This window comes from Lates calcarifer, linkage group LG20, assembly GCF_001640805.2.
Source record: "Lates calcarifer isolate ASB-BC8 linkage group LG20, TLL_Latcal_v3, whole genome shotgun sequence".
In the NCBI taxonomy this organism is placed as follows: domain Eukaryota; kingdom Metazoa; phylum Chordata; class Actinopteri; family Centropomidae; genus Lates; species Lates calcarifer.
Window position 1 is genome coordinate 1,674,520 of NC_066852.1, and position 21,745 is coordinate 1,696,264.

At 40.3% G+C, this 21,745-nt stretch overlaps 2 protein-coding genes across 5 annotated transcripts; both read left to right on the plus strand.

Annotated features, from left to right (window-relative positions):
* Nucleotides 1–24: 24 nt before the first annotated feature.
* On the plus strand, nucleotides 25–17,822 carry slc25a14 (solute carrier family 25 member 14). 4 transcript variants are annotated; one of them, XM_051078429.1, is made up of 9 exons: nucleotides 25–194; nucleotides 776–877; nucleotides 1,926–2,064; nucleotides 3,114–3,208; nucleotides 8,210–8,295; nucleotides 8,717–8,812; nucleotides 9,155–9,279; nucleotides 9,709–9,922; nucleotides 10,954–16,302. In XM_051078429.1, exons 2-9 carry the CDS (start codon nucleotides 814–816, stop codon nucleotides 10,993–10,995), a joined length of 861 nt encoding a protein of 286 aa, XP_050934386.1. In that variant the 5' UTR covers nucleotides 25–194; nucleotides 776–813; the 3' UTR covers nucleotides 10,996–16,302. The 4 variants fall into 4 exon arrangements, 2 of the variants coding, with proteins under 2 accessions (XP_050934386.1, XP_018556154.1); XR_007815242.1 differs by lacking the exon at nucleotides 25–194 and adding an exon at nucleotides 16,981–17,822 and having other exon boundaries at nucleotides 203–877; nucleotides 10,954–11,400; XR_007815243.1 differs by lacking the exon at nucleotides 25–194 and having other exon boundaries at nucleotides 203–877; nucleotides 10,954–11,054; nucleotides 11,233–16,302.
* On the plus strand, nucleotides 17,755–20,094 carry btg4 (B-cell translocation gene 4). Its single transcript, XM_018700641.2, has 4 exons — nucleotides 17,755–18,244; nucleotides 18,515–18,652; nucleotides 19,150–19,450; nucleotides 19,530–20,094. Exons 1-4 carry the CDS (start codon nucleotides 18,072–18,074, stop codon nucleotides 19,740–19,742), a joined length of 825 nt encoding a protein of 274 aa, XP_018556157.1. The 5' UTR covers nucleotides 17,755–18,071; the 3' UTR covers nucleotides 19,743–20,094.
* The last annotated feature ends 1,651 nt before the right edge of the window (nucleotides 20,095–21,745 follow it).

Here is a 21,745-nt window from a genome sequence, read left to right on the forward strand (position 1 = left end):
CTGTTCTTTACCGTTTCTGACGTACTTGACATTAGCTGAAATGGGAAGCTAACAGCAGGCGAGAAGTTTTCTGCTTGCACTTTACCAAAGTCAAGCCACGGATTTACATTAAGTCATGGAAAACCAAGTCAAATAGCAGGTCGCGACACTGACACCGACACCGCCGGCACGTGACGTCTCGGCTGAATGTAACGGTAACTAGTTGCTAATCGGTAACCTCGCCAACAAGCGGGCTAGTAATTTACAGAAGTGTTAGCGGGTTAGCAGTTAGCCTAGCAGGAGCCATCTGCCTCGAGCTAACCGTTAGAAACAGTTGGCACGGTCATTTCTGTGATGAAGACTGTTAAACTGGGCGGGTTTCTTATTTAAACTGCACATCATAACAAGCAGGGTGATTTATTCTTCGTTATTCATGTGCTGATTATGTGACCATATGCGTTAATGGTAATAAATAACTTTCATTCTCGTGACACTGTTGCTGTCGCTGTCACTCATGGTTTGTCCTCCCCCGACACGCCAGCCAATTGAATCGCTCGGAACGTTTGATTGACAGAACTCAGCAGCCAATAGCAGCCCCACAACAAATATGATGGCTCTCTTAGCGGTGTTCGACACAGCGGGCGTCTCTTTCCGGCGCAGTGTGCTGGGATGCTGATGCTGAGGAGCCTCGTTGATCTGTAGCATCATTTGGTCTCAATGTTTCTCGACATGTTGTATTGTCTGCGGTTGCATCACTGTGTTGACCTCTGTCTGGGCGGCCTACTCTTGTTTTTAGCGGGGCTGCAGCAGGTGGAAGCAGCCGCCGCCGCGGAGATGACCAACTTGAACTGGAAGCCGTTTATCTACGGAGGCATGGCCTCGATTGTCGCAGAATTCGGTACGTGATGCACCACATCATGCAGACGCTGCCCGACATATATGTTATTAGGCTTTCGCTGTTATGATACGGAGATACAGGATTTATGCAAATAGTCTGTCGCATTCCCAGAATTTTCATCCATATGAAAAATCCTGCACCAGCAGCAGCAGGGTGATGGTAGCGCTGGCTTCAAAACGGGAATGATGCATTCAGCTGAATAAATATCACAGCTCTGTGGTGCACATTGTATGCATTATCCTGCACCTGCAGATATACACAGTTCATAGAGTTAGAGTTCAGTCATGTTGTTGGTAAATATCTATACTGCATGCTTTATTTTCTGCACAAAAAATAGAAAATATATTTTCATATATATTTTAATATATAGATATATAATTTCATGTGTTATCACATATGTTTTTTATATATAAGATAGAATTTATAATTACAGGACCTGAGGCAGAATTTGTCAGACAAAACAAGAAAGGAAATATGAACCTGGACAGGGATGGTAACTGCAGAAAGATGTTAAAAATCCCACAGTTTATCACACTAACTGTGGTCTCACTTCCCATTCCTCCATCACATTATAACCACTGTTAATTTTGTCATTGGCGTCGTTGTTATTGTCACCAGTATCGCCAATAAAATTATTTTTGCTCCTTATCCCATCTGTTAATTTTCTACTCTTTACACTGCCTCATAACACAAACACCTACTCCTCTCTCTCTTCTATCAGCTTGTTATGTTTTTATGTGTCACTTCAGTTGTTCTGTGTTGATGTCTGTTTTGTTTGCTTGTCTAAGTTGCCCTTTATGTTGAGTACAAAAATAAACAATAAAATGTATAACTGACTGCAACTTAAATGTATTGATGATACATAAGAGGAGAAGACTGGAGCCAGCTGGCAGTACGAAGCTGACAGTTTATCGATTCTCTTTGAGGGTTTTTTGTCGTGATTAAAAGTTACAAGTTACAGGGCACCTGCAAAACTACCTTCATTTTCTTTTTACAGTCCATCTTTGTTGTGAGCATTGTTCTTACTATTTTTACTCTTTATCCTCAGGGACATTTCCCATTGACCTGACTAAGACTCGACTACAGGTCCAGGGTCAGTCCCAGTACACGGAGGTGCGCTACAGAGGCATGTTTCACGCCCTCTTCAGGATCGGCAAAGAGGAGGGCATCCGAGCGCTATACTCTGGGTATGGAGCAACTTTTTACAATTTGAAAAGGCATTAAATTCACCAAAAAACCACCCAGGTGATGATCTTACTGAGAATGAACAAGAGCTTTTAGCCCAGTGTGGAGGAGGTGTTGTTGCCCCTGCTATACTTCATTTAAACCCTGTTGGTCACAGGAGGGCAACATTTTGTTAGCATGCAGGTTGCACCAGCATCAGCCATAATAGGAAAAAAAGGACATTTTAGCTTTTACATCACATCAATTGGACACTAAGTGAAGATGAATTACTGCTGTTGTAAACTAATAACAAACTGAGCTTTTATTTTGGTAGATTTGCATAAAATAGATGATCACTGACATGGATGTAGGTGCAATCAATGATGCTTTCAACACAGGGGCAGTCTTAAATCCATTAACGCTGTTCAGTTGGTGGGAATAAAATAAACAGGCTGTGATACAGCACTAATTGTATATTAAGTTTTTCACCTGAAGCTAATACACTTTACACTTGGATTCAGTTTTAAGTTTTACGTCTAAACATCACAAGAATTTCTTTCAGCATCGGGGACTTGGAGAGAGGTTTTGGTTAAACTCTAACGTGCTGTTAAGTAAATGTAGTCACTTCTTCTTGCTGCACGCTCGCAGTGACGCAAACAGCTTGTGTTCGTTACAGTATGCAGTAATGAGCTCCGCACTGAGAGCTGTTACACTTTGTGGGTTGAACTGTGACACCGCTGAATCCGACCACAGATTTGAAAGAGTTCCCAGTGGGACAGAAAATGTATTCTGTCTTGAAACAGGATAACAAGGAGCTTTTCTTTTGACTTTTAAAGCGGAGGGTGTGATTCAAGTGTTTCGCAGCCACAGTTATTTAAGATTCAGCGCTGCTTTTCGAATGTGAAATGAGCCTGGATGTCACACTCCTGAATGAAACTGAAATTTTGTTGATTTGCATCCTGAGCCGCATGAAAAAAAATTGGGTGAGGAAGTAAATGATAAGCTCTCCTTCCTCTTCAGCACCTGCCTTCAGGGGTAAAGGTTAATAAACATGATGTACCTCCTCCCTCAGGATTTCTCCAGCTCTGCTGAGACAAGCTTCTTATGGCACAATCAAGATAGGAACCTACAACTCTCTGAAGAGGCTGTTTGTCAGTCGACCAGAAGGTGGGTGTCACTGCTGCTGCCTCGAATATCCTGTCTCCTTCCTTTCTGATCTCCTTCTCTTGTGAACTCTTTCATCTTAAGGGTCTAAAACTTCCAGGAGAGGTGACTAGCTTCTTAATTCACAGGCTTCAGTTGCTTTGTGCCACAGAAGTCACCTGAAACCCTGACAGCATTTTCAACTACAGGATATTAGTTGCGTTTACAGACGATCAGTTGTGCTCAGCAGTGAACTATGGGAGGTGATTTGAATGATACTAATGGTGATGTATCTGACATTTAGATTGATATTTGCATTCAGCCTCTGACTGGTTTAAAGCTGATGCAATCTCCTGTAAAGTAAGTTTTAGTTTTTAAGCATCAGAAGCCCTCCCCCACCGAAAACTGCAGTGAGCACTCCAGGACCACGATGAGCAAGACTCTCAAAGACCAGTGTGATTTTTTGATTGAAAACAACCTAAACTTAGTGAGACTGGTGAGGATAGACCACCTCAGTAGTCGCAGCAAAGTCATTTACTTAAATGTACATTTTTAGCAGCTTAACTGATGGTGTTATTCAAAGTGAGCTATAGACAGAATAAGGTTGAATGCAGTGCACCTGTGATTGATGAGTCTATGGTGCAGTGCTCTATAATACCTTTATTCTGCATGAATTGACATTAGGATAATGCTATCAGGGCACAGGATGATGCCATGTAGTAGGGCTGAATGATTTTGGGAAAAAATCGGATTTTCTTCCTTCTTCTTGATGTTCAATGTAGTTAAACTGAAGGAAACCTGAGGTGCAGTCAAATATTTTACTCTAATGGTGCATCCAGCCAAAGTATTTTAATTAAATAAATCTTATTTATAGAACAAAGAATCATCTCAGCAAAATACCACAGTGATGTTTTCAGTAGTTTTACATTGTCATGTGGTATAAAACAAAAAAAGATGCTATACGTAAGTTTCTGCTATTGCTATATACCCAGCGTTAGCATTAACAGCTGTTTACTTAACAAGAGCTTCAGCGAGCTGGGGCTGGGGCTAGCCAGATAGCATGCTAACTTCAGTAGAAGAAAAGAGGTGATAGGAACAGAAGCAAAACGAGATAATATTGCTGTTGTTTTCCACCTGTGGAGGCAGCTTTTCGAGCAAAGGAATGAAGTTTGATGCTGAACTTGCACGTTTCTTCTAAACTGATAAGTAAACAGCTGTTAATGCTAACATTGGCTATGTAGCAATAGCAAAAACCTATATGTAGCACCTTTAAAATGAACCTTACGGTTTGTAAATCCTTATGGGTTTCAACAAATCTTTGTTAGTATGTTTCTAAACTTTAAAAGTTGAGGCAGGTGAACCAAAAAAGTAAATTCATGACCCTGCTTATGCTGCATTCTTCTTCTGATTCTCTCATTTCTTTTCCTTCTGTTTGGACTCAAAACAACTTCTGTGCCTCAGACTGCACAAACCTCTCACCAGCCTTCTCTGCTTTTTGCTTGTGTTGGGACACTTATCATGCATGTCTGGTGTTTTGGTTGGTAGGTTGTTTGTTTACATGGATGAAAAGTTGATAATCATTTGTTTTGTTGCAAATGGCTTCAGGCACAACATGGTTGGACTCAATTCAGAAATTTAAAAATGTGAATTTATCTCTGGAGACCAATAAAGTATACATATATATAAGATAATTGTACCACACAAAGTGCACAGCAGTTTACCCTGGTGATACTGGTGCAGTGACCAACAAATTCCCACTGAACAGATCTCTGTTAGGTGTACTGTTTGTGCCTTTGAGTGTGTCACTGTAAGCCGCACACCCCCTGGATGTGTCGTGACAACCTGTGTTGACCCGTCTGGCAGCAGAGTGAGTGTGTTAACCCTCCGGCACTAATTTGCAAGCTAAATAAGAGGCAAAGAGCTTCCAGGGAGGAAGGAAGGAAGGAAGGAAGAGAGAGGGAGAGAGGATAGTAGAGACAGAGAGAGAGAGGTAGGGGAGAATTAGACAGTGAGTCAGGCAACATTCACACTGCAGCTGTAAGAGCGATGTGTTTTTCATTTTATAAACAGTATAGCACAAAACTGCATGATTGATGTTTAGAGAAACTTCATTATTTACATTCATCAGAATTAGAGTAGAGCTGTCTGGAACTACAGTGTTACAATGATCATTTTTCAGGTTAAAAAAAAGTCAACATTTGTTGATTTCAGCCTCTTGAATCTGCAAAAACTCAGTAAATTTCTGTTACTTAAAAAACATAATTTGCCTTGGAGTAAGTAATGCGTTACTACCACCACAAGGTGTCAGTTATTTTTACAACTCCTGACTCTGACGCAGTGTTTAATCACCTTGGCCCAAGTCAAAGCGACTGTGTATACGCCCACTGACAGCTTGACTTTCAATAATTATATCGCAAATCTAATTGTGATCGCAATATCTGTCAGAAAAAATTGCAATTAGATATTTTTTCCAGAAACATTCAGGCCCCTATAGAGAGTAGTGGAATCCAGGAGGACCTCAGAGGACGATCCTGTGTTGACAGACTCAGAGAGCCTCTTCACTTATCAGCCGAAATGGGTTTGCACTATATTTATCAGCGACTAGCCGGTGCCAACACGTTTCTAAGACTCACAGGAGGTTTGTGACCACAGGCTCTCTCTCTTCCTTTATTCTCTCCACCCTGTTTTATTTGTCATTTCTCTTTTTCCCCACTGACTGCTTCCCTCTTTATCCGGCCCTGCCCTTCATTACCTCCAGTCCGAGTTTGTTCTTTCTCCCACTTTGTTTCTCTTTCCTTCTGCTCCTCTCAATATTTAATGGCCAATTAGTGTACATAAGCCAGATGACATGAATAATAGAGCAGATCAAGGTAGGAAGAACAGAAGTGTGGTTAAAGGGAGTTTTATTTTATTTTATTTATCTGCTTCTGCATCTACAGCAGCAAGTCTGTTTTTCAAATGTGAGTAGCATGGGATGATCTGAAAATTTCATGTCACAATTATCCTCGCCAGAATATTTGCGAGTAATGATATTATTGCCATGATCGTGAAAATTTTGGTAAGAAACAAACATTTTTACTGCTTCACAGACAAGACACATCTTTTTTTTTAATGAACATTATCTCTAGTGAAAAACAAGTTTAATTCACTGGTCACTAAAATAGCATCACAACGTAACAAACATTTAGATAAACGTCAACATTAGTATAACTAGGGTTGCAAAATTCCAGGACTTTTCAAAGTTGGAAACTTTCCATGGGAATTGACGATAATATTAACGGGAAGAACCTTCAGCTACGGTGACAGGCTCAGTATTTTGGAATGACTGGAAAGATGCAGCTCCCCCTTGTGGTAATTTAAAATAAAATCAATACAGGACTGAACGTTGGTGAGCTTTTTACTCTTGAGGATATTAACGATTACCCCAATGATGGAAATTCACTATGATCAACTTATTGTGTTTTTTATCGCGATGGGCGATGAAATCGTATATCGTCCCACGCCTACACGTCAGCACCAATAAACCAGGGTAAACGTCTTGTGTACTTGTTGAAAATATGAAGTCAGAGGTTTGAAGGGAAGGGTGCCTGGAGGGAAACTAATGAAGGGATGAAGATGTTTTGTTGCCAAAGCTTTTTGGCAACAAAACTTTTTAATATGTTTGTTTTTAGCCAAAATATAAAGAGCTCTTTTTTTGTTTTTTCTTTTTGTTTGTGTTGATTGTTTGCCTTTCCACTCTGCATGCCCTGTGCCACGATGGTGCCACTGTGTTTTGAATGCTTGTTTTGATACAGGCTTGGGTTTGCCCTGTGGTTGTGGTGGGATCGAACGTCCGTTCCCCTGCCCCTCCCCCCCATAAAATGAGCGGCGCGAGGACCGCCACACTAACTGTTGGTCAGATTGATCAAGGATTACTGTAACTATTGTTCTAAACTCAATCCATGTCTCCTCCTCCTCCTCCTCTTCTCTTACTTTACTGTAGAAACCACACTGGGTTATTACTAATGAGATCCACCACTTTCTAACACTGACAAACTCTGCCGAGGCTAATTTGCTAACAATGGCTTCTGTTTATTTAAAGCCAATGTACAGAGTGTGCAGTCTCTCCAACAGATTAGACATGATAATTTCTTATTTCTGACAATAACAAATCTCTCTATGACTTAAATACACACACACATGTGAAGCTGTAGTTTGTAAATAATAATTTCCATTTTATAACTTAGAGCGATGCTAAATCTGTAGCCAGGATCAAACAGGATGTTAAAAAAAAAACAGAATGTGTCACTTTCAACACACTCTAGATTGTGTCTTGTTTGGGGAATTCAAGCATCAAATCTAGTTCATTGTCTTTTTACTGTACATCTCTGTACACGGTAGAATAAGAAAACATTTCTCTGGGACCAACGCGCAAGACAAGACAACAACAACTAAACACATGAAACGTTAATTTGACTGCATATGCATACTAAGATTTTATGCCCTGAATCACACGTCCCTAGGATATATAAAGTGCAAGTTTCTTGTTACTTATCAGCAGACCTACACTATAATACAGAAACAACGCTAAGCTAATATAGGCTCAGCTGATTTATCAGTCAGGCTCTAAATTAGATCCAGAAAGTACCTGCTGGCCATGACAGAGTTTTTAATGAAGTGAAACTTAAGGCAGATATTTACTAGAAGACATACTCCGGCTCGGATGTTTTTGTGTAAAATGATTTTATCTCAAGGTAAATTAGCTTACATCCGTCTGTCAGAAACATCAGGGCATGAACACAAACAAGATCAACTAATGTGCTGAAAGTGACACATGATTTCTTAAAGTGGAGAGTCTGCACAATGATTTTATGATTTATGGGAATGAAAAAACATTCCTTTAGACCTCTACACACATATATATATATATATTATATTACAGGCTAATCATAACTACATTGTGTTTGTGTGCTTTTGGCTGTGTGTGTGTGTGTGTGTGTGTGTGTGTGTGTGAATTAATATAATTTCTTGTCTCTTTTCCGACAGATGAGACAATGGTCCTCAATGTCTTCTGTGGTGTCGTGTCTGGAGTCCTGTCCTCCTCTCTGGCCAACCCCACTGACGTCCTCAAGGTGATTCTTAATGCTCGGGACGAGGCTCAAACTAAAATGTCTGGGAATTTACCAAAGTGAACCGGGGCCTCATTTTCTCCGTGTTTTTGGGTTTTAAACGATTGATAGGGACAAAAACCTTTGGAATTGGTGCAGTATTGATTAAGAATAGTGTACCTGACCACCGCATTAGACATTAGAGCTTCATACTCTCTGTCAACATCCAGCAAACCTACATTTACTTTCACTGTGTGACTAACCCCACAGCAGTAGGGTCATTGAAATGAGTCGTGTAGACATTGAATATTGAAATAATCCTACGCCTTTACCGTACAAATGAATCTTTAGATCTGAATTCAGACACTGAGGGAAGCATTTTTGTGAATCAGGGGAGAAAACCAAGTGTATTTGAACTTCTCTTGTGTGTCTGTATTTGTTCCAGATCAGAATGCAGGCGCAGGGCAGTCTGCTCCAAGGCAGCATGATGTCCAACTTCATCAACATCTACCAGACAGAGGGAACCAGAGGCCTGTGGAGAGTGAGTAGTGGTGGTGATACTGTGCCAATAACAGCTGCACTGAGAGCTGAGTGGGTACAGTTTTTCACTCATTGAAGAGCTGCTAACTGAAGCTCGTTTCACAGAACAAGTCAGATCAAGTTTTTTGTAGCTGCCAGGATGTTACTGCTCTCAGGAGAAAAGCGAGACAAGAACTAGTCTGGCACATAACCCCCTGTAAAACGATGACTTATGAATCAATTTTGCATTCTGTTTTGTGTGATTTTTGTTTAGCCTAGCTTAGCACAATGCTATATAGCAATTTCAGTTATACTATAGCAGTGTTACAGTCAAGCTTATTTTCTTCATCCTGCTTTTCCTCAGGGTGTCATTCCCACTGCGCAACGGGCAGCCATTGTCGTCGGGGTGGAACTTCCTGTCTATGACATCACAAAAAAGCACCTGCTTCGCTCTGGCCTCATGGGAGACACCATTTTGGCTCATTTCATGTAAGTTCAGTATGTGCTCGCTCTCAAATTACAGCGCATAACTAGTTCAGCAGCTTTGAGAAAACTAACTGCCACCTCTGAAAATTCTGTCCAAAAATCTGATTCAAACCTCTTTTAATTCCCACAATGTCCAACCTACATAGACACTTTATATATGAAGATGTGGGGGAAATGTGTCCTCTTTCACCCAGCGTGACTCTCATTGTAACGTGACTCACTGTTTTTGAATAAATTGGTTCCAAGCGCAGAGAACACTGATAGACTGCCATGTTAAACTGAGCTCTGAAGTTCTTGTTAAGAACAAAGATGGTGGGTGTTTTAAAACTGCGATGGAGCCTAAACTGTAAACAGTATCTACACATATAACACCTCAGTGATGAAACTCCTCAGCTCTGAACTCGTCCGTTAACCTTGTGTGTGTGTGTACAGCTCCAGCTTCACGTGTGGCTTGGCGGGGGCGCTGGCCTCCAACCCTGTAGACGTGGTCCGGACTCGTATGATGAACCAGCGAGTTCTGTCGGGAAGCCCCATGTACAAAGGGACTCTGGATGGAGTGATGCAGACATGGAAGAACGAGGGCTTCTTCGCTCTCTATAAGGGATTCTGGCCGAACTGGCTGCGACTGGGGCCTTGGAACATCATTGTATCCTTTAAAACCAAACAGTTCCTTCACAGGTGGGAAAAACAGAAACAGAATTCCAGGTAAAAAGCCTGGAATAGAATCTGAAATGTACACTAGACTCTTTAAGCTTTGAAATTGAACATTTTTTGAGTTTAGTGAGATAATGAGATGAAATCATCAGAGGATTTTCAGTATATACTGAAATAGCTGCATCTTTAATCTCATAAACCCACTTGCCAGCGATGGGACAACCGGTAAAAGGAAGAATATTTAAGGAAAGTTGTTTTCTTTTGACAGCCTGAGTCTAATTTTTCTACCTCATTTTTATATACCATTCTTATTGCTTTGTATTATTTTATTTATTGCCTTAAAGCGAACCAGGCCTTAATTTGATGCAGGCTTATATAGGAGACTCAATTTATTTCCAGTTTCCATTCTTCTCCGAAGCTTCCAGTGCTGGTGATGCGCAGAGCAGCCATCTTGGATTTTGAGGTCAGGGCTGTTGAGGTCCTTGCGACTTTCCAAGTAGTAAATCCGACTTTAAGGGGTGTTCCAGTTGAAACTTCCAACTGAGAACTTGGAAATTCTGACTTCACAGTTCAGAAACTCTAACACTCTAACAAAAGTACTCTTCATCAGTTTTCTCCAGTCACTTCTATTTCTTGGCTTTTTAAAGTTACTTTTGAGCTACAGTCAATTAAACTCAACATTTCCAGCTCGGATGTTTCAGAATAAGTCTCTCAGTCTTTCTGGAAGGCTTCAAATATCTGCAGTTTTAAAGAAAAAGAAACTGTGGCTGATTTGAAGTGACAGAAACATGACCATGTTGTTGCTCTCACAGAGTCAGTGCTGAAATGTACATTTAACCATCTGTCAGTGTTTTTGTTGCCTCTATATGAATATAGTCTTTTATTTGAGAGTAAGTTTGATCATAAAATGAAGGGAAATGCTCTGAAATCTCCAGTTTAATTGTCCATTTCAGGGTAAAGCTGTGTGCCTGTACAGCCTGTTATGATGTAAATCCCGAGGTTTTCCTCAACACGCTCGCTCAGTTCTTCATCACCTTCGAGCAGCTGAAGAAGCTCCCGTTTTAACACGAGCAGGGAGGTGGGACTTCGCCGGTCTGCAGACTGTGCCAGGGATTAATTGGAGTGTGAGCGCGGCAGCACCTGGAGTTTTGACACCAGTATTTTCACCCCCCCCCCCCCCCCCCCCCCCCTCTGAATCCATAGAAATGATATGCTCATGCACATGCTCATCAAAATCCAATAATGATTTCTGCTTTTTATTTGTGTTTTATTTATTTTCACTTATTCTTTTATTTCATGCAGTTTTAAGGACTGTTGCTTTGATGACTACTGTCGCCCTCAGCCACCTTTTGACACCCCTCCCCCCTCAGGCAGCTAAATATCTGCTTGTAGCTGAAGACTGAAAGTTTGGAAGACTAGGTTTATTTCCGCGAGCTGTTGAGAATCATGGAGTTCACCACTGTGGATTTGGTGAGTGGAACCTCGTGAGCTTTGGCGATTGAAACGCAGATCTGGAAAAACATGACTGAGTAAAAGAAGAAAAGAATACAAAATTTAAAAATGACTGAATGTGTAGGAACCCTGTATTTTTTAAGGGCGTAGGCATGGCATGAAATGTGCAAGGAAGTCTAGACTTACCTGTTGAATGTTGAGGAATTGCATGGATGTTAAACTGACTGTTACGAGTAGTCACTGTCCTTCGAGAGAATGCACAGAGTGGAGGAAATACTGCTCAGTGGCACTCCAGAAGAAGATAGGCTTTGTATTGGAAATGATATGCAGTGATTAGAGGGTGTAACGATTCTGAAACGCAGACCGAACCCACAAAATAACCGTCCACAGCACATTTAAACCACAAAATTATCCTGTTTAAAGTTAGGGCAGAACATTACACCTACTTTATTTTCTTCCAACAGTCTGTGTCGTGACTGTTTTGGTTAGCCTAGTTTAATAAACTTAAAATGACTAATAATCCTGAGATTACAGATCGAGGTCTGAACCAAATCATTACACCCCTGACCACAACATATTATGAGCTTTGGTTTGGTGTCAAAAAATGGGGTCGCAAAGCCTCTGAAATTTGTGTAGTTTTAACTTTATGTAGGTCAGTTACCAGAAAATCACTCAACACATGAACATAATCTGAAGCTTCTCTATTTATTGTTTAGTATTTGTTCAGACATTTTGAAATATAAACTCCAGACTTCTGTGATCTTAAAGAGAACAATCAGAAATCTGAACCAAAGCCTCTAATGAGAAAAGGGAGACATGTTTATGCTGTTTTTATTCATTCACAACCAAATAATAATTTATTTTATATTGTTAAAGAAACACAGACTCCAGATTAATCACTCCGATTGAAGGTTTTAGTTTTTTTATTTTTGCTGTAGAGAGTTATTTTTTCAGTTTTGCCTCACCTCCAGTCAGCTGCAGTGTCTGGAGGTGACGAGTTGTGGTTTGCTGCCGTTTGTCTTTACCGACCCCACAAGACGACAAACCCGGTGCACGATGTAAATGGCTGTACAGACTCATTCACACACACAGGTGGATGTACTTAATCTTCGGCATGTTGAGGTGTACATACGATGCCTTGTTGCGCTATCTTTACCAGTTGTGTGTCTCGTCTGAGGTGAGGTCAGTGGACCTCATCCTTTCATCCACCTTCATCACCAGACTTTTTTTTAATGTCAGTTGTTATATTTTTAGTATTTTTTATTTATTTTAAAAGCTGATGGGTTTTTTTTCTCATGACAGCAGGGTTGTTTTTTTTTTAGTCAGTCGAAGGATTCTCTTCCTGGCAGCCATTTTGATCAGACGAGTGTCTCGAAGTTTTCTTGAGAAGAGACAAGTCGTCTTTCTTCTGCTGTAACGGTGCAAACTTGGTGAATCCTGTACTGTAACCGACGCACAATGAAAACAGGCTGTAACTTCTACATGTAAGCTGATGCTGGTCGATCCTTCATATCCCCTGGTCTGTGCTGCTGTTTGCTCGAATTGTGAACCAGCCCGGCTGTTTCATCCGTTCTTCTGTTTTATCCTGCTTTTATCTGCTGGCCTTTAACGTCACCTCAGAGAGTCAGATTTCCAGGCAGTTATTAGTTTCTTTTTGAGCTTTGTCAGCACTTTCACAGCCAGTTTTAATTTGCTCTGTTTGTTTGTTTGTTTTTTTTTCATTTTAAAGTGTACCTCATCTTGTCATTTTTCCATGTCGTGCAGTTTGGGATGCGGTTTCCAGTGCGTGTTGGAAAACGTCAGGTGTTCCCGGTGTGTTTCTGCCTTTCTCATGAACTTGGTGTAAAGATAATTTAATGCAGTCCTGGAGTCCTGGGAGACTCCCACTGTTACAGCCTTACACTTTACAATGATCACCTGTTAATGTGATAATGTTGCTCCTCTGCCTGTTCTGATGCCTCATTAACATACTGAGTTGAGGAGTTTTTTCATTTGTTTGTGTTATACAGTTCTCATTATTGAAGTTTTAAAACCCACTTCTGTTACCTCAGCAGTGGCCATGCTTTCCTGAGCCATTTAAACTGTCTGTGTTTCATGTTGTCTCCATCGTATGACGTTTAATCAGCTTGTGGAGTGACCACATGTTATCAGCTGGCCGGGGTTACTCGTAGGAACAGGTTCAGGACTCCGGATTGGGGTCAGAGGTCAGGTGGAGATGCAGCTAAGATTTGTGTCAGGCTGTCAAAGATGATACAGATTCATTCATTCATTCCTTTGGTTTTGGTTTCCATCCACACTGACGATGCTTCACAGTCCTGAGATTAATCCACTTACCATTTATTTAACAGACCAAAAGAGATGGAAGAAAAAGAACATTTGCTGTTTTTCTGTTGTTTTTAGATCCAAAGTAATTAGCTGAGCAATACGAACAGAACATTAACTAGCTCCTGCTTCTCATATGTGAAAATTTGTTGCTTTTATTTGATTTCTATCAGAGAAAATTATTGAATATCTTAATTTCAGACACAATGAACTTGAAGCTCTCCTCTTTGGGTTCTTTGGGTTTGTTTCACATTTCATAGATTAAATAATTGATAAATTAAAAAGCCAGTGTGGATGGAAACCTCTCAGAAAACAGCACTTTCAGATTTATACATATTAGTGTGGTCAATACAGTGTTCATATAAGTTGCAGTAGTATCACAGCACGCAGTAAATGTACATTGGAAGGTGAATTTCATCATTTTAATTCAGTGAAAACTGAGTGAATGGAACTAAATTAACTGTGAGATGAACATTCTTAAGGTGGACTGACGAGATGCAGCAGATTCAGGCTGGTTTTAACAGCTGCTCCTTCGCACAGTGTTGTGAATGTGAAACCTGGTCTGGTAAATTAGAAGGCCAGCGCAGTGAGTGGCACCTTTTAAAAGATCCAAATTAAAGTCCTGTAGTTGTTGTTGAATCATTTTTTGGGAGATTTTTAAAATTGTTTTAAGCTTTTTATTTTCTAATTGTTTGAAAGAGTTCTGCTTTTATGTTGATGAGCGTGATCTATTTATTCGACTCTGTGTTCAGTCAACCTGAATACAGCTCAGCTGATGCTGCTTTTCATTCCTGCTTTGATTCCTTTAAAAAGTAATTAATGCTGACACTGGCTTTGTCTTGTCTGTTTCATTTTTGTAAACTGCTTTGTTTTGTTTTAATTTGAACTGTTGCCAAGTGCTCTGACAACCCTTCACTTATTTGCCTCATGATTCATTCCCCTCAGCCGCCATTTTGTGTTCATGGCGAACAAATTGAGGTGTGTAAGAAGTAAAGAAATAATCACAGCTTGTAACTCCCTCCTAAACCACAACTTCACCAGTTATGCTTTTTCTCCCGGAGTGGATTAAACAAACAAGCTACTGCATATGAATTAGTGCGCTTTAGAGCTTCCCCTTTATGCTAAGAGTGTTTCCCAAACTGTCGAATAGTTCCAGTGAAATAAATCTGTGCATCTTTGCAAATTATTTGGTAAATGGTGCAAGTTTAGTGAGTTGAACTTGACCTGAATAATTTGTGATTCACAGATTGGAAGGAATAGAGTTCAGAAATAATATTTAATTGAAGAGGGAACCTCTTGTGTGGCCTAATTTTAGCAGAAACTTTGAGTGTAAACTGATATTTTCTTCGTCTCACACCAGCTGTGTGTAAAATGAGTTGGCAGCTAATTAATAATACTGGCTTAGAGCATGGGATTTGTTGTTCTGTGATGTAGTGTTGACAGTCTTCCTCTCAGTGAGGTTTCTGTCTCGCTATCCGTTTATAATACTGTACCTGCATTCACAGTCTTCATCAGTAGATGGGATTTTTCTCAGTTGAAAGCTCTGGAAAGTGGACCTTGAGTCAAGATGATTTTGGCAAAGTATTAGCTTTGCTTAGAAGGAAGGAACTAAAAGGAAACAGATCCAGAAAACTGCTCTGTGGCACTAAAGCATGTTTTAATAATGTGTGTTTTTGTTTTCTCACTAGATACACTGATTGTGATTAGGTAGTGCTTTGTGTTAATGAGAGAGAGCTTGTGACTGGTAGAAAGAAGGAAGTCAGTAAATAGTTAGAGAACCTCACCAGTGTGTGCCATGTGATTTGTTTTTTAAGGTTTCATCTTTAAATGCTTTAAATCAGTGGATTCCTCAGTTACTATGGTGGTTTCTTTAATTTGATGCTTTTCTATTGTTTTACCTCAAAAGTAGTTCAACATTCGTCAGATTTCTCACAACCTTAAATATTCATTTTACCTTTCAGGCACCATCTTTCTCCTTACAGTCTGTTTATTTGTCTGTGACTGACTCAAATCTGTCTGTTTTTGTGTTGTGTTTTCGTAACCAGAGCCACATTTCCCTGTCTCAAGATATTCGCCATAAATTTATTATTGGATTCCTAGCCAAGTCAGCATCATTCCTCCTGATAAAACAACCTGAAAAAACCTGTAGATTGATTGATTGATTGATTGATTGTTGCATCTGGACATTTATTTTATCAGTTGATAAAATAAATTTACTCCAAACTTCATGTAGGTTTGTTTTTGTTGTCCCTTCTATTAAGATGCTGTTTCAGAGGCTTGAGTTCAGGCAAAATGTTTCGTCATTCTGATTTTAAAAATAATTTATAGTGTGGAAATTAAGTGACAAATCTGCATCTGTGCAGCAGTCTGACAGGATAGAAAATCTATAAATATTTTTGTAAATTTTCTCCTCACTTCCACTGATCACTTGCACTTTGGTGTCTGCTCAGCTTGTACTGTTACTGTCTATAACCTTTTCCCTCGTTGACTCACTGAATTTCTATGGTGGAAGTGGAGATCACTTTTTTATTTTCTTTGACAAAATGGGTTTGGCTTTATATAAATTCAGTGTTCACTCAAATAAAATATATGCTGTGATTGTTTCTGTATCCATTTATTTCTTCTTTGTACAGTTGGGCGGGTGAAATCAACTTGATGTGTGTAAAACATTTACACACATAAACATAGGAAAAGATCGGTCCAGGTTCAAAAGTTTTCAAGAGTTTTCCTTTAAGCAACATGCTTTTTTCCCCTCTGGAAAAGTACTACACCTGGTCCGATGTCAGTAGATCTAACTATTTGGTAATTGATTGTTTTAATTCATTTTTGAATTCATAAACATAAAACAGTTTATCTTACAGCTTCTAACATTTGAGGATTTTCCTACCTCGCAACACTTAAAATGCATTTTTATTGGATGTTTGCCTCCACCTAGTGGCTGATGCAGATTTAGCAGCTTTTTTACCTTCACATTACCTGCTGTGTTTTCCATTCAGTTAAGGGAAATATTCTGACCAGCGCAGTTAAACACTGACATTTATATCCAACCCTGACAACAGTTCAAACAAGGCAAACCTTTTCATTGACAGGCAGCGGTCCATCTGTGGAATAGTCATCCAAAAAACTCATAACATGCAATTAAATATTGTTTCGAAACAACACTTGCTCCCATCAGAATGTCAATGACTTCTCTGTTGAACGAAGAATAAGTAACTTCACAGGGCCCCTGCTGTACCTCTAAACGCACTGTTTTGTTTTTTTGTTTTTTAATTAAAGGTCCCTGGAGGCTGAGGGGCTGCTGTCACCCTCTGGTACCTTGATCCATTGCGTGCAGCAGCATCTACCACAGACCATGCATCTGATTATTTCAGGAATGAGACCAATCATGGTAAACAAGGTCTCAAAACTGATGCAATTGCAATCATATGACCTGGATCTGAAACCTGACATGCTTGAACTCATCATCACGGCTTTATGGTAATTAACTTTAGTCGTTATCTCTTTTGAAATTAGACGAATGAACTAACTAACAACTAAAGTGTATGGTTGAAAGGTTACACATGTAATACTTACTAAAGCAGTACTTTCAGAGAGAAAACCTTTTTTTACATTTATTTTATTTTTGTTTTATTGAGGATTGAAAACAGGGGTCACCTTATTGCTACGGGAGCAGAAAAATTTTTAAATATGAAGGATCAAAAATATGATCTATACGGGCATTACTTCCTCAACAATAACAAACTCCTGTACTAAACTGATTAAAACAATAGTCTTGGTGGACATTTGTAAAACATGAGCTGACAGAAGAAGGAGGTGAAATAGATTACAGTACAGTACGTCGGTGAAACACTCATCAAAACAAAAATTTAACTTTTAAGTCTTTGTTTTCCTGACTCTTTAATATTTTTTCTCTAGAGACAAATTTGGTATCTAAATGTGCTTTAACATTCTGTGCCATGAGAGAGAGACGGTCATTAAGTTAACCAGCTTCAGGTGTGTCACCTGGTCACACAGCTGAACTGTGGTTTCATTTAAACCACATGAGAAACTGAGGAGGGAGTGACTCTTTTGTATCTGAACAAGCTGCTGCTTCATACACAGATTCAGACAGTTATAAATATACATATGTTATTTATTGGTGTAGCAGCATTAGAAATCAAAGCTGAGTTCTCTCCAGAGCTGCAGCAGCAAATCTGTTTGCTTCCAGTTTGTCTTGTTAGTTTTATTTGTTATCTTTTGTTTTTCTGTGACAGTAGGATCAACCTACACGTGTTTTATTGTCTGAGGAGTTTTTAACAGTACAGGATTCGGCTTGCTGAGCCTGGCTGGGTTTATTAAACGAGAGGTTAGAGAGCGAGTGTGTAGTCATGAAGGAGGAGATCGCTGCTGCTGTGTTCTTTGTGGCTCGGCTGGTGAAGAGATATGGCTGTCTGGATAATGACAGCAGGGAGCGATTTGCTGCCGCCCTCACCTCCGTTCTGTTTGAGAACTACAAGAACCACTGGCACCCCAGCGCACCCACCAAGGGACAGGCCTACAGGTCAGTAAACACTTTTTTTCATCGAGCTACACTACAAATCATTTCAAGCCGGTTCAGCGTGAAAATGATAGTTTCCCTGTTGCCCTTTAAAAATGTATGTAAGTTTCTTCATGAGTTCTGAAACCTCAGTTTAACTCATCACAAGCACTTGAGGCAAGAGAGGAAATGTAACTGAAACTAGAAAATGCATTTCCTGCAATGCTGAAACTTGTGAAGGTTAAAGAAGCTCTCTAAGAGTTGTTTTGTTTATTAATTTTCTGTGTGTTTCAGGTGTCTGCGTATGAACCGTGTGCGGCTACAGGACCCGGTGCTGCAGCAGGCCTGTGAGCGCAGTACGGTACGGTACGAGGATCTCGGCCTTCCCCTGGAGCTGACGGTGTGGGTTGACCCCGGAGAGGTGTCCTGCAGGTCAGGCCGCTTGAAGCCCATATATGGGGACAATGGGTTTATTTTCCTGTGTATAAAACTGTTTGAAAACTATTTTAATGCCTAAACATGGCTGTGCAAAAACAAAATTGCCATCAGGGCAACACATCAAATAGATAGACTTTATGACTATTTAACATTTCGTAACTCTACAAATTTTCCTTCCTCTATACTTGAAACTAGGAACGTCCATTTTGTCTGTATGAGCAGAGTCACACTTTTTGCCCTGTAAATGTATCACACAAGAAAAATAAAATAAATGTAAACTATTACTAATTAAGCATTTATCCAATTGTAAACTGTTGGTTTTGTCTCAGAACTTCCCAACTTATGTTCCCATACTTTTACACGTTCACGTTCGCAATGTCCTCAAATGAGAACTTCCTAATTAACCATGTTCGCTAAGATTGCCGCCATCTTTAGACTATTCCTTTAAAACTGACCTTAAAGGAACGGTTCTGATTTTTCCGTCCGTGCAGGTACGGCGAACACAGCACTCCTTTCTGCGTTTCTGTGGTGGACAGCTGTCGGCGTGGAGATGGGGAGTTTTCCCGCCGCATCCATGACGCTGTGGAGCGGGCGAGCCTTGACGTCCAATCAGGAAGCTCCTCAGACGAGGAGGAGGGGGGCGGAGACAACAGCATGAGCAGCAGCAGCAGCAGCAGCAGCAGCAGCAGCAGCGTCGGCCTGTCAGCGACTGTCTGCCCTGCTCCAGCCCCACCCACCAACCCTGAACCCAAAACCATCCCAACTGTCAGCAACCCCAACAGCGTCTATCGGGTAGGTAGAGTACAGTAAAGGATTAAGGTATAGTCTGGAATATAAATTAACTGTAACCCTCCAACCCTCTCCTCCTCAGTTCAGTGAGTTTTCTCCTGGCGCCCCTCAGACCTGGCTGAGGGAGAAGCGAAAGGCCTTCGCCGGGGACTCCTTCCCACCTCACGTTCCCCCGCCTGGAGGTCCGACCTCCCAGTTCTCCGGCCAGAAAGGCTTCAAGTCCTACCGAGCCACGTTCACCTTCACTGGGCCTCGCGTTGACAAGTACCACTGGGTCAGTAAATCCCGATCCTAGGGCGAACCAAGCCTTCAACCCAGAACCAGAGCAGGGTCGCTGCTCGGGACAGCAGCTGCGGTGCCGGATCAAAGCACCATGGGGGGAAAAAAGTGTCAGGACAGTTTATGTATCTTTAAAGGATGAGAGTTTATTATTCATATATGGTTTAAAGTAATAATGATTTAAAGGAATGCTGTCAAAGCATGTTTTTACAGATTGAATTATTCAAGTATTTTAACTAAAACCTTCCCTTCTAAATGTGTTTTTAAATTAAAGTAAGTGTGAATAAAGTAACATTGAACTGTCATTGAAAAGAAATAAAAGCGTCTTGTCAGCTCTGCTGGTTATTCTAAAGTGGTTCTTCTGTTTCATTTTTTTGGTCCATCTTTCTAACTCAGAAAAACTTTAATGTCCTCTGGGTATTAGACACATTAAAAGTACATCAAATAAACTAAATTATTTATGGCAGCCATCATAAATATCATCACAGTCCAGTGGTCATTTGGATAAATTAGCTGATCAGAAGTTTCTTCACCCCAAAGAAACACACAGTTTTACAATCAACAAAAAAACTTCAATTCTGCAAAATGGCAGTGTTGTAGAACAAATTTTTAAAAACCGTAACTATGATCGTACACGTCTGTGTTTTGTACAATCTTGGTTTAAGATTTCATTCCTGTCTGAGCGCCTGTGTGTGGTGGTGGTTGTACTGGTAGTGTAGTTAGTGATTGGTGTTTAAGAACAATCAGCTAACAACACTGCCTGCACAGCAACCCCAATCACCATCAGGAAGGAGTGTGAAAATGGCCCGACATAGTAGAAACATGTTGGTACAAAAAAAAAAAATCACTTGGTTTTGCTTGATGGATTTAGGTAAGATCATCGCCTGGTTAGGAGAGTGGTGCAGGAATACTAACAATGCTAACAAGTAAGTAAATGAGACTACAGAGGTTGTTGAGGACATTAACATGAAAACCCATGTTTGATGAAGATTATCTGATCATAATTTGAGTTGGAGGCAAGTTCCAAAACCACTGCCATGTCTGTACAGTAAATGTAAGGCTAAAGCTAGCAGACGGCTAACTTAGCTTAGCACAAAGACTGGACACAGCCAGCCTGGGTCAGTCCAAAGAAAAAAACCCCACTCATTCGCTTCTATAAAGCTCACTCATTAACTTATGAGTTAAATTAATCTAAAAGTGACCTGATTTACAAGAACAATTCACGATTTCACAGAAGATTCTGTGCCAGACTATTTCCTGGTACTCGCACCACTGGTCCCAGCCAAGAAATAGTCCAGTGAATTATAATAAAGTATCCAGTCACCACATTGTACTACAATTTTTCCTATTTTCTTTTTTTTTTAAATCTGTAAAGACAAACACAAAAGTTTAGTACATTGCAATTTACAAAAGACAACAAAATAATCTGATTATAAATCTGTTTTAAGTAGCTTACCAACCCCTGAAGAGGTCCCAGACTGAGCTGTATGAGAAGGGGGAAAAACTTAATTTCTCTGATGCTGAGGTTAAATTCTCTCATGTAGACAGCTCTGCCATCGGTTTCATGCTTTTCAGACTAATTAGCAAATATTTAATTATGCAATGTGAGTCAGAAATAATAGGAAACAGTAAAATGAGTCATTTGCTGTTTTGAACTTCCTTTCAGTTGGATCTTCATGAAGCTGAATCACACTGGAAGCAGGAATCTGATTGGCTGCTAACACCTGATTACAGTGAAAACTTTCTGCTTGAAGAAAGTTTGATTGGATAAGCAACATTCCTGTAAACGATAGCAGATTGTTGCTGGAGTGGATTATTACTGAGCTGTATAAAATGTGTATATATGTGAATGGACGGGAGCTGTGTTCTTACCTGTGGTCGCTGCAGGTCTCGCCGCTCTGTTCACAAGTGACCGCTGCTGAAGAAACACAACCGTCTCCACAGCTACACTTTATTGTGTGTGTGTGTGTGTCTATATCTCAGGTCATGCCTCAACTTGCCCCTGGCTGGCAGGTATAG